The sequence below is a fragment of the Nymphaea colorata genome, chromosome 4 (genome assembly GCF_008831285.2).
Source record: "Nymphaea colorata isolate Beijing-Zhang1983 chromosome 4, ASM883128v2, whole genome shotgun sequence".
Lineage (NCBI taxonomy): Eukaryota > Viridiplantae > Streptophyta > Magnoliopsida > Nymphaeales > Nymphaeaceae > Nymphaea > Nymphaea colorata.
The window spans coordinates 19,769,319-19,781,233 of NC_045141.1; the positions used below are offsets into that span (position 1 = coordinate 19,769,319).

At 40.1% G+C, this 11,915-nt stretch overlaps 2 protein-coding genes across 2 annotated transcripts; both read right to left on the reverse strand.

The window, feature by feature from the left end:
* Nucleotides 1–1,514: 1,514 nt before the first annotated feature.
* LOC116253562 (uncharacterized) lies at nucleotides 1,515–4,691 on the reverse strand. The gene is made up of 11 exons (XM_031628427.2): nucleotides 4,591–4,691; nucleotides 4,329–4,483; nucleotides 4,149–4,232; nucleotides 3,954–4,043; nucleotides 3,511–3,553; nucleotides 3,140–3,246; nucleotides 2,965–3,060; nucleotides 2,740–2,853; nucleotides 2,331–2,419; nucleotides 2,158–2,227; nucleotides 1,515–1,861 (listed from the first exon to the last, which is right to left on the reverse strand). The coding sequence occupies exons 1-11, from the start codon at nucleotides 4,682–4,684 to the stop codon at nucleotides 1,598–1,600; spliced, it is 1,206 nt and encodes a 401-aa protein (XP_031484287.2). The 5' UTR covers nucleotides 4,685–4,691; the 3' UTR covers nucleotides 1,515–1,597.
* Nucleotides 4,692–5,619: 928 nt separating this feature from the next.
* Nucleotides 5,620–11,612, reverse strand: LOC116253459 (uncharacterized alpha-1,2-galactosyltransferase C1289.13c-like). Its single transcript, XM_031628281.2, has 5 exons — nucleotides 10,985–11,612; nucleotides 10,608–10,640; nucleotides 9,187–9,280; nucleotides 6,367–6,633; nucleotides 5,620–6,274 (listed from the first exon to the last, which is right to left on the reverse strand). Exons 1-5 carry the CDS (start codon nucleotides 11,417–11,419, stop codon nucleotides 6,144–6,146), a joined length of 960 nt encoding a protein of 319 aa, XP_031484141.1. The 5' UTR covers nucleotides 11,420–11,612; the 3' UTR covers nucleotides 5,620–6,143.
* Between the last annotated feature and the right edge of the window lie 303 nt (nucleotides 11,613–11,915).

An 11,915-nucleotide genomic window follows, 5' to 3' on the forward strand; every position in this document is an offset into this window, starting at 1 on the left:
CACGAACCTCGCTTGTGAAAATGTGTTTTGCATGTTTAGTAACATCAGGAGTAACATAAACAGTGTCTTTTGATAGATATATAAGTCCTATATATATATATATATATCCTGACAAAGAATAAGGTATTTTTTGGGGTCAATTTTACACAATTTTATGCGCAAGCTTCAAGAATAATTGCACATATGAAGAAACTTAGTTTTGCTTCTAATGCCTTCATTAATTCCAATCATTCAATTCCGATTTCTTTGTTAAACTTGCAGAAATCTTCCAACCAGCCGGCTTAATTGTATCCTAATTAAGTGATGTAAGGTTAATGCCAAAACTAGAAGTAATAACCAAAGTCGCTGGAAAGGAAACACACGAAATCAGGAAGTGGCAACAAGAAAAGTAAAGAAAAAGTCAAGACCTTCATGACTAAAAAAAAAAAGTGGAAGCAAAAAGAATCCTAATAACAGCAAAATATGACACATGTGGACCGCTATTTGTTCGGTCGAAATACAGTAAAATTTTTATAGCACATTTATTTTATGAAAAGCATCAAAAGAACCGTAAGGAATGGAGCAGGAAATTAAGATTCCTTGTGCATATGCGTATAATGTGTATGTGTCCGCAGAGTGGCAGAGGTAGGTGAGGGTTTGTGCAGGCAGTTGCCCACCCAAATCATACAATTTATTTTATTTACCTATTGGTCTCCCTACTGCCCATCAAATCTAAGATTTCTTACATCAGTTCCACGTACCTACTAATTTCTAGTTCTTCTGCTGGCCTCTACATGTACGTCTATTTTGATACAGAGGCTGGAGTTAGCTAAATCCTCCCTAGTTCATGCCTAGAAGCACAACCTGATATTGGGGGTTTCACAATTTTCAGCTTGGAGGTTTTAAAGCCAAATGATTTAGCTCTTTCTCTCTCTCTCTCTCTCTTATTTATGTGTGTGTATGTATGTATGTGAGAGCAAAAAAAAAATCTTAAACAATACTAAAAAGCATTCAAAGAGTAATGGATGCATAGGTAGAAGCAGAAATGGAAGTAGGTGTGGCGGCTGGGTGGGCAGTTGCCCATAGAGACTAACAAAAAATGTTTATTTTCATATTGATACTCTAGGGTATTTTCTTTTTGTTTACATATTGATGCCCCTTAAAATTTTAAAAAATTTATAATTAATGCCCTTAACCAGAAATATGAACATATACAAAGTAATGTTTTATCTTATAGAAATTGAGTGTGATAACATAAAACATGTCGTCAAAATTTGCAGAAACACTTCAACGGAAAACACTTGTTGAGAAGATGAATGCCGCTTGTGGGTGGCTAGTATTAATCTGAATTCTTCCCCGATTCATTTTGGGTCGACGGAATTGTTCATGATCAACACATTATCATCAAAGGACTTCGAAGTTTGGAGAAGGGCAGTCGGTAGGTTCGGTCCCATCTACCAGCTCAATTGGCGGACAATCACCAAGAAAAGCATGAATCCATTTATCTTCGAATTCGGCAAAAATGTTGGGAAATTTACAAGCGCAAACAATGAATTTACAAGGAAAAAGAAAAAAATTTAAGCCAGTGTACGGGAGGATCAAAGAAGGACAGTGGACTCTAGTTTTCTTTGCCCGAATGTAACATGAATGGGCAATGAGCATCGGGCAATCGCGACCAATCGGTTCTGTTCAGGTCTATTGGTCGCAGTAGCGGCGATTCTTCGGATGCAGAGGCAGAAGCGCCAATAGCATCACTTCTCCAGTTGGTCTTCGTCTCTCTTGTTTGTTCGCATCCTTCACCAGTCGGCAGCAGAGAAACGTCAGTTGCCTTTCCAATACTCAGTAGAAGCTGTTCATGAAGTTTCCCTATGATTGGGAACTCCTGAAATGTTACATGAAGCCCATCAACACCCGTAATGCTAGAGTAAGCAATGGCAGATCAAGAGGAAAGCATCTGATTGTTAACTTTGGGAAGGGAACAGTAAACTGAGTTAACAATTGAGAAGATGGAACGACAACATAAGATGGCAGTTCCAATCTTAAATATGACTGATTTTTTCTATCCTTATGGGTATGCAACAACGTAATCGATAAAAGAAAATGGCAAAAAAGATCTAAACAGTCAAACGCGTGAAGGTCATCCATCGATGGGGTTCTTGGTTAGAGAGATTTACTTACCTCCATGATCTCTTGAAATGAGTTATTCATGAGAGCGACAGGTAAACTTTCAACGACAGCAGTGAAACCTCTGGAAGAGGCAGTAAGATCAAATGATTTAGGATCAAAGCAGAGCCAAAATCATGAGCCCCCATTATGGGGAGAATTACATTGCTTTGATTACGCGAGATTACCTGGTATGAGTGCAGAGAAGCACAAAACACCTGATAATGTGGAAGAGTAAACGTGGAGAGGAGTCTTGATTCACAGAGAGAACATCGACCTTGTACAGCATTCAATTCAGCAATGTTAGAGGTAAGCAAAACTCTTCAACTGCGGTGACCCTGGAAACCAGGTGGGCTCAAAACACAGTACGAACCAAATTAAGCCCGCAAGTCTCCTAATTATTATCACATACCAAGTTTCAATTTCTTCTGCAATTTACTGTAAATTAACATGTAAATGGGTGTTCATTTTCAGCAATGGTAGTGACTTGGATCCAGAAAGAAAAATTACTGTAGGTCGAGTTGGTCTATTTGGCTGAACTTTATCATTTTTTTGCCTTACAGAGAGAAGGAAACTTGGAGCTATGATCGCGCTTACCAAAATGATCATTCTCTCAATTAACCTCCTCAGTTGCTGATCGGAATGAGGATCACAGATGTACAAGATACCCTTGCTGTCCTGGAGTATTGCTTCAAGTATGTGCATTGCTATCTGCAGAAGGCCAGCATACGTTTTGGCTCAATAAGCATCTGATAACTACCTGCTAAAGTTTTTGAAGAAAAAAAAAAGGATTGGAGAGAGATGAAGCTTTCCACTTCCTACCACTTTGCAGAGTTCACTGCTAATCCTAATTGCAGTGTCACAGACGTCCACAATATTGTTCTCAATGGCCCATTGAATGATCTCCGGTTCCCTTGCCTTTTGACCAGAAGCAAATGATGGGCAGTTTATGCTTAACAAGCATAGAACGCATAAGAAAAACGATGATAGAAAGTACCTGGCATAGAATCCCAATGACAGAAAGGGAGATAGCTCGCACGTTGTCAGTCATCTCTTCCCTACTCTCAAATAATATGAGAGGAATGATAAAATCTGGTATGTGTGCTGGAATTTGAAAAATATATATACAGCAACAGAAAACCACAGAAATAAGTAACTAGAATCAAATTCACCACCAAAATTAAGAGAGATAAAAAATGTACAAAATGGAGCTCTAAATGAGCAGCCGATTTAAAATTGGCACCACCAAACTTATTCATCACGAATATAAGAATACTATCCACATGAGAGAGAGAAAGGGAGAGAGAGAGAGAGAGAGAGACCATAAGGAGAACAAATGGGCGCTATTCAAGTGTAATGAGCACTTACATTGCACAAAACTGAACCTGGTCTCCGTGTTGGCAGCTACAGCCTGCAACCATGGAGATGCTCACTAAGATAATAGAGGCATGTGTTCGTGACCACCCCTTGGCCGGGGTAAGCAGAAGCATATATACATCAAAAAATAAAAGGGATTGATGGGTGAGAACATTGAGCTTCCCTGTCCTCATCTTTCTCTGCGGTTTATGTTAACCTGCACCCTTCTGCAGCCAAGTTGGAGATGAAGAGGGCAAGATGCCGCTACGTCCATTTCATTGAGACAATAATGGCTCTCTAGTCCTGCTGCCTTAGACGGTTATTGGCCCTCGAATGGCTCCCATCCCCCATTTCTTTATGTATATCTCTCTTTTTTATTTTTCTTGACAAATCTAAGAAGGTGCAACTAGCAGTACCAAGAGGAAATAATCCATCAAGTTTGGTTGACGATATACCTGAAACAGGGTGAGAACATTGGTTAGCCTCCTGGAGTCTCTGACGCCAAGATTTCCATTCACCATCTTCATGGTTGCATCAATTACTTCCTTTTCCATATTTAAGAAATAAAGGAAAATGAATAAGAACCAGATAAAATGAACAAGACAGTTCAAGATCAAATAAATAACAAAGGAGGAAGAGTATCAAGTGACCTGCAACAAGATTGCCATGGTGCCAAATGAATGGAACAGCAAGAAGCCCGACCTATGATAGTTCTCAGGATCTTCTTCCCTTTTCTGTCAGATGATATAAAAGAGCAAAGATGCAAAGTATAAAGAATGTTGTATCAAGATCCACCAGAGGCAGGGAGTACGTAGAAGAAGAATGAGGACCTCAAGAAGGAAATTGCTCAGGCACCTAAGTGCGTTCTCTCTGATATCCTCCCCTCGGATCTCCAATATCACGTCGGGGATGCCCATGGGCCTCTTCATCCATTTCAGCTTGTGCTTCTTCCAGACCTTCTGATTCTTCTTGCCTCCCGAAAGTTCTTTCACCCGAGGGGATAAGGTACCATTCAGAATCCATTTTTAGCAGAAAGGAACCGATAGACACAAGAATAAAAGAAAAGAAAATGCAGCAGAGAGAGAGAGAGACCTTCGTCTATCTTGGAGTCTTGAAGGAGGTTCAGTGTTCGGTCTTCCCATGGATGGTCCTGCTCGACCATCAGTTCCTCATCAGACTCCCCCATCTCTCTCTCTCTCTCTCTCTCTCTTTCTCAATAACTCGAATCCCATTGTATATGCTACTCAGGTTCTTCTAGCTGTTAGATGGAGAAATCTCGACTAGATTTCGCACCGTTTGAATTTCGTTGAAACGAAGAGTTAAAATCCAAGATTAAGCTCACCCTTTACATATTGCAACTCATAATGTAATAAAAATTCTCTCAATTTCCATTAATCATGCATTAGGTTGTAATAGAAACATGAGTTACAAATTGGATATATATATATATAATTTGAATAGTGACTGTTTAGGCTGACCGAACTCTCACGTGAGGGTCTTCCGATCCATGGTGACATTCGATTGAGTTCAAATTTAACTATGTATTTAATTGAATTCAGATTTAGGTTCAAATCGAATTCAGTTTTAAATAAATATCTTATGGATAGCATATATTTTGAAAATGGGTTCTTATAATATCGTAATGTGCTTCCCATTCAACTTAAAGTTGGATTCAAATATGGATATGGTTGCGAATCTAAAAACCGAATTTAGATCAGATTCAAATACGGTATAGACTTGTTCCGGTTCATGTGAACATCCAAATGTTACCGCCTGATGAAGGCGGTGAGTCAAAAGGTTTGAATCATCGGGGCGCGGCACAAAATCAAACAGTGATGGCTGATGGCATGACTCAAGTAACAGCGCAGGTGAGAAGAAGAAGACGCCTGCGACGCCTCAACAAAAATGCCAACTTTCGACTTCCTCAATATATATATATATATATATATATATATATATATATATATATATATAACTGTTGAGCTTAATGGTTATACTGGATTGAGCGAGTTAACAGTTGGATAAAATTTTCAGGTTAAGTTCCTTTGGATTGTAGTGTATGACTTGGAAGATTAAAAATCATTGAAATTTTTCTTCTTTCATTAAAACTTTTGGCTCTGCCCTCGAAACATTCTCTGTAAATACATTACCTGGCACATACATATGCAGAGAAGAGTTATTCATTTTCTGGATATCCAAATATCTGGACAATCACAACATCCAAATGTCCTCCACAAGTTCGTTTTGGAGAAGGGCGGTGTGACTTGTGAGACGTATGACAACTCTGAAAAGATACAACATGAAGCCGAGACGCCCACCCACTTGAGTCACCACAGTTAAGCAGGCATCTTTATACAATGTGATGATGCTTCCTTTCGGCTGCATCTTTTGCTATGGAGCCCAATGACCATCTCCCATATGCTCAACAAAATTTGAAGCATAAACCTTCCACTTGGCCATTATTTTTACAAACTGAATGAGAGCTGTTTCACATTGCACTTGTAAGGAGTAAGGGCCTGCTTGTTTCACAGATCTTCTAGCCTGAACAGGCCATTTCGTCAAGTAAATGATAAATTTTCTGGGTTGCACATAACATACAGCAAATAAACGGGACCTAAGAAAACAAAAAATTCCGACATGCATTTTTACATCATTTCAAGTGCCTGCATGCACCCCAATTGCTTCAACGATCCGCTGCAAAGAAATCGCCTCGCCCACTTCTTTTTATCATCCAGCCCAGCTAAATGCACCATGAAATCTCCATCCGAGAAAGCACCTGAAACCACCAAAGCATGCCTGAGTACTCGCCGGAAACCAGCCAAAGAGCTAACCCATCAAGTGCCAAGAAGCAAATGCCCTTATTCTTACCTCGCCAAGTGGTTTTGGGGGCGGTGATCAGCCGGAAAGTGGATTTGAGGGAAGGGATCCAAGGGTAGGAGTTGAAGAGGCACTGCATCCTTGCGATCCTGACATGGTCCCGGAACTGCTCCGGCGGCAAGCTGCCCACCAAGTGTTTGAGGGCATCGTTGTCGCCGCTCTTGGTCGATCCGACTTGCCGGATTATAAAGGACGTCTGGTTCCACCAGGTGTCGAGGAAAGCTTGGCTCCACGACGAGTTTCTCATGAAGAACATTCCTGTATTCATATGCCCCGAAAGGCGAAAATCCAAACAAGTTGAGGCAGTTGCTGAATTAGATGGAGATGGAATCCACCGTTTGGTTAACAACATCTTGAGAAAAAGGACCTCTAATACTCCGGACGCTGAAGTGAACCGCCCCACCCAAAGAGGTTTCTACCAATTGCTACCTTTATCAGATTAAGGAGTACACCAACATAATAATAATAATAATGACAATAATTAATAATTTTAAATTTTTATTTAAAATAATTAAAATAGTCAATACAAAGCATTTTTAGCTGATTGGTCCCCTTTTTTTTCTAGGAACATAGTGATACGCCTCAGGGGTTATAGGATCCATCGCCCAATTCTGTAAGTCTTGATTTCCATCTGATGGGTATCCTGTTACAGCCTTTGAAAAGAAAAAAAAAATTGAACTTCTAAATTGATTTTTCAACTTAGTCTCCACCTTTTAATTGATGCTAGATATATAGGGTTCTGGTAGCTAATATATATATATATATATATATATGACAAGAGTAAGAATCTGTTTACAAAAGTTCATTATTATATTAATGGTTGTTTAATAGTCTGCAAACTCTGTGTGCATTAATATAATAATGAACTTTTGTAAACAGATTCTTACTCTTGTCATACAGCTAATATTGGACTTACTACAGTTCGTAGCCGCCGTCACGTGATGAAGCACCTTTATAAGATCAGGATTACTTTAGATATTAGTAAAATATTCTTTTCCCTTCTTTTTTATGGAAAATTCTTGCTTTTTCTTGTTCAAAGTCACGTTTATGCACATAGTGCACTATCAGCCTAAACGAAAACGACGAGAGGAGCCAAACCTGCTTCGACGGCTGATTCAGCCGCTCTCTGCCTCGTTTTTAACAAAACAATATTAGAAATTGTGAAGTTTCAGGGGCATCTGATAGCCTCGTGTATGGGATTGAGGTCATTGAGAACTTTAGATCGGCAGATCTAAAGTTAGACTCCGTCCTCATCCACCCTCAAGTCTGAGAATTTGGCTATAAACTAAGTATGATCTTAAACTACCTTTTTCACGTGATGGTAAAATTTGTTCTTTGTTTATACAACATGACCTATATCAAAAAGGATCTTAGATCAGTCTCGGATCTCATATCAAACACACCCTTAAATAAAAAAAAGAAAAATCTTTCCAAGCTTACGGATCATTCAGAAGAAAAATATATGGAAACCCTGATACCGACATTAATATAAAAACCAGCAGCTACATTTTTCCAAGCTGTCGTACTTCTTCGAGTCATTCATTCATGCGGGTCCCTGAGCAGCTGGGATATACTTATGAAAGTATATTGTCAATTAAATAAAAGATTCAGATAACTAAACACGAAGACGAAACCTACCGACTCTCAACCAATTTTTTTAGTACTTACAATTCTCTCCTACCATGTAGAACTATTGTGGGCAATGAAAAGTAGGCATATTATAAAGGGATATTACTTGTCACACTGCGTATTGCATTAATTGCTAACGCCATACTTGGCTAAGAACACACTCAACGGCAAATATCAGAACTCTTATTAAATGCCCATGATAACAACTCCCTCTTAAGGCCTGTTGTGGCTCTACCAGTCTAGCTACAATATTCAAACCAAATTAAGCACATGACAGGAGCTGCCGGTCAGTCGCTTTAATTTTTTTTTTGTACTTCGGTTAAAAATTTCCCTTCCGAATCACATTTTTCAAAACTAAGATGAATCACAGGAGTAAGCATTTTTTTAAGTTTTGAGTCTTGGAGAAGGGGAAAGAAATCCACAAAAATCCCCATTGTTCAAGGTCTCCTCCCATGGGGGAGCGTGCTATATTAATATATTTCATTTTTGGTGAAAAAAAAGCACATAATAAAAAGGATATCATCTTTATCGTCAAGAATATTTGATCCTACTGTCTATCAAAAGCCGAACATCCATGGAAAGCCAAATCTCTTACTCTTCTTCCATCTTCAAACTACCAGGCCTGCTTTAAATGACTTAAATTTTTTCATTTAACAGAGACAGGAGACGCTAGAATGCAATGGCCTCGTCTAAATGTATATGTCAACTGCGTTTTTCATGAACCCAAGTGCACGAACGTAATCAAGTAGATCATGGCTCATGTGTTGTCAGGTAAAGATAGCTTACCCAAGAAGTATGATTAATATCAACTTGACTTTAAGAAGGCGCTTTCAAGGTGGCGTCATCTGATCTATTGAATTATAAGTTTTTTTTTCACGGATTGCATACATTATGACACACATTCCTACGCAAACTAGATCGAATACAACTCCGGAAAAATCCTTACTTTCAGAATTCTCTCTCTCATCACCCCTATTTTTATGAAACGTAGTTTCATAGGACCAAAAGAAAAAGAAAAAAAGATGAATAAAGAAGCGAAAGTAATTAGCTTTTGTCAACATCTAATTTCAGCACACACTCACAAACACCCAGTTAAACCACATTGTTTTAGCTGATCTTCGCGAAGGTAACTGTAAAATGGTTAACGGACAAAATTGGTACTACGGGAAAATAATTGTTTACCTGCGTTAACTCCATTGACGTCCGTGGTTAAAATTAAGTCCGGAAAGCTTTGAGCATGACCAATATCTCCAATTGCATCTGCCAACACTTCTTCCTGAATTTCAATTAAAGTTGGCAAACATAATCAGCTGCTAAGCAAAGTTCACATGCAGCCTGAATATTAAATCTTAAGTTCTTAACATCCTTCAATTCAAGGCTCTCCAGTCCAAATCTGCTAGTCAGGTGGTGGAGATCTCAACTTACTGTTATCCAGACCATCCACAATAATAATTTCCTTTTTTTTTAACAGCAGTTTGTCAGCCAACTGCAGGTGTCGAAAACTTTTTAAAGAATAAGCAAACTATATTAAAAACAAACAGACTATAAATGAATTAGGACCTACACATGGAGACCACATAATTTTCCAAACCATAGTTTTAAAAAGAATCTGCAGGCACCACCATCCATTTTTATGATATAGCCACCATTATAAGCATTCATGATCTATACTTTTAGCCCTGCAACTGCTGGTAAAGAGGGGAAGATTCCTCAGGAAACGTGATTTGATAGATAAGCATTACCTACCATTACAGGAGGTGAACAGGCAGCAAGAGTGAGTTGTGATAAATCAAGCATATTCAGGGCATTCCTTTCAAAGAACCAGTACACTGCATTTTATAGCCTCGGATCTTAGATTGAGATCCGCGCTGCTGTAAACAAACACTGGATTTCGGATCTCAAATGACTTCGGATCTTACATCCGGTTTGAGCCACATTTTAGAGGTGGGCCTTATATGTACAATTTAATACACAATTCAGTATAATAATTTGATATACCCACTACAGCGACCAAATGGAAAACGAACGTGGTTCGGGTAGTCGGGAAGAGGAGAAGGTAAAGTTTGGTCCCATTCCTGTGACCATTGTTTGGTACCAAAGCAAAAGCAAAGAGAAGTACACAAAGCTCTTAAATGGTTCAAACTGGAATTCTACACAAGGCTCTGGTTGGGAGGTAGCAGTTGGAAAAAGTTCAAAAGAAGAAGCTGCCAAATTCCGGTAGCTGCCACCCGCAGGAGATGAAAACTACCAAACTTACAAGTACACAAGGGAGAGGCCCCACTTCTCTTTTACAAAAGACAGAACCAGAAGCTCTGTAGTTGCTATCTCCCAAACAACCCACTAGAAAGACTTTTCTCAGAAGGGGCTGCCACTTTCCCTTCAAATCTCAAGCTTGGTCGAAGGGTTTCAAGTTTAAAGGTTCAATTTTCTTTCAAGTAGAATCCACGGCATGCTTTGGTGTTATATGGATGCTCAATAAATAAAAGAAAGTGAAAATTAAGCATGTTTTTGTGGTACCATTCATTCAATGTTAGGCGTGTTTCGATTCAACTCCATTGCCGACTTGATATAAAAATTCAGAGAGGGGAGAGAAGGGCTCTTACTATGGAGATGTCAAAGTTCGTCACCAGCGAATCCTGAGTACTCATAAGCGCCGTATGGTCACAAAAAAGAAAAAGAAAAACCTCTAGATTAGTACAAAACAAGTTAACAACTAAAAGAAGAGCAGGATTTTTTTAAAAAAAATGTATCCCGGTCTTAAATTAATCTTTGAATGTAATTTTTAAAGATGTTTTTCTTTCAAGAAAACAACATGATTATCTTTAGAAAGCAGAAGAAAGAACGAGTTAATTGGATGACATTGAAAAATCTTTTTGAGTAACACAAACTGTCCATTGTAAGGAACGCTTTCGGAAAGAAGATCCAAAAAGAGGCGGCAAAAGCCAAGTAGAATACGATAAAAGGGAGAAGGAAAACTCACGGCGTCATTCCAGAAAACCCAGTCATATCTGTGTAAATGACGTTTGACGGCGAGAATTTTGCTCCAGCTGGGAGGCCTACTCCTGTCCACCTCCTCACTGGCGTCGATGAAGTCGTACCCTCGCGCCTCCGCGTACCTCTGCTTCCCGGGCGTCACCAGCTCCATCAGCCCTTGGAAATCGCGCGGACCCGCCTCCTCCCCCGACGCCGCCGAGCAGCTCACCATCGCGATCCTCGCCCGCTCCCATCCCGGGAGCCCGCCCGGGTTCCCGCCGGACCCGCATCTCCGGCCGAGCACGTTGGCTCGCCGGAGAACCAGCCCCGCGCAGACGGCGATCAATCCCAGCGCCAGCGAGAGGGCCCACAGCGCATACACGCCTGATCGCCGGAGCTGCTGCGTCCTGCGCAGCTGTCCCCCGGCGAAGCGGCGGACCATTCCCAATTCTCCGGCTGTTGCAGATTAAGTGATACACCAGTACTCCAATCGTCGCGCCCAGAGGGGAAAGGAGGAGAGAGAGAGAGAGAGAGAGAGAGATTCCCGTAGGATGGCGGTGGCCAGGGTCAAGCGGCGTGAGGAGGAACACGGAGATAACACTTTCCGTGTGCTCCCTTTAATATGGAACAGACGCAAATCACCAACTTGTGCCGCACTTGCCGTTGCGAATATTGCATTTACATATAGCCACTCAACGTTTAAAATTTACACTTTGCTGTTTAAGTTTGTCTATAATTCACAAGTACTCGCTTTCACTAGACTCTTCTCAAATTAAGACTCAGTTAAGTGGAGGTAGGGGTGAACAACTACTCGTTAAAGCTCGACTCGTGAACGAGTTCGAGCCGAGTCATTTGCTTAATGAGTTGAGTTCAAGTTTATGAATCGACTCGTTCAAATAATCGAGTTGAGTTTGAGCTCAATACGTTATTGTTGAGTC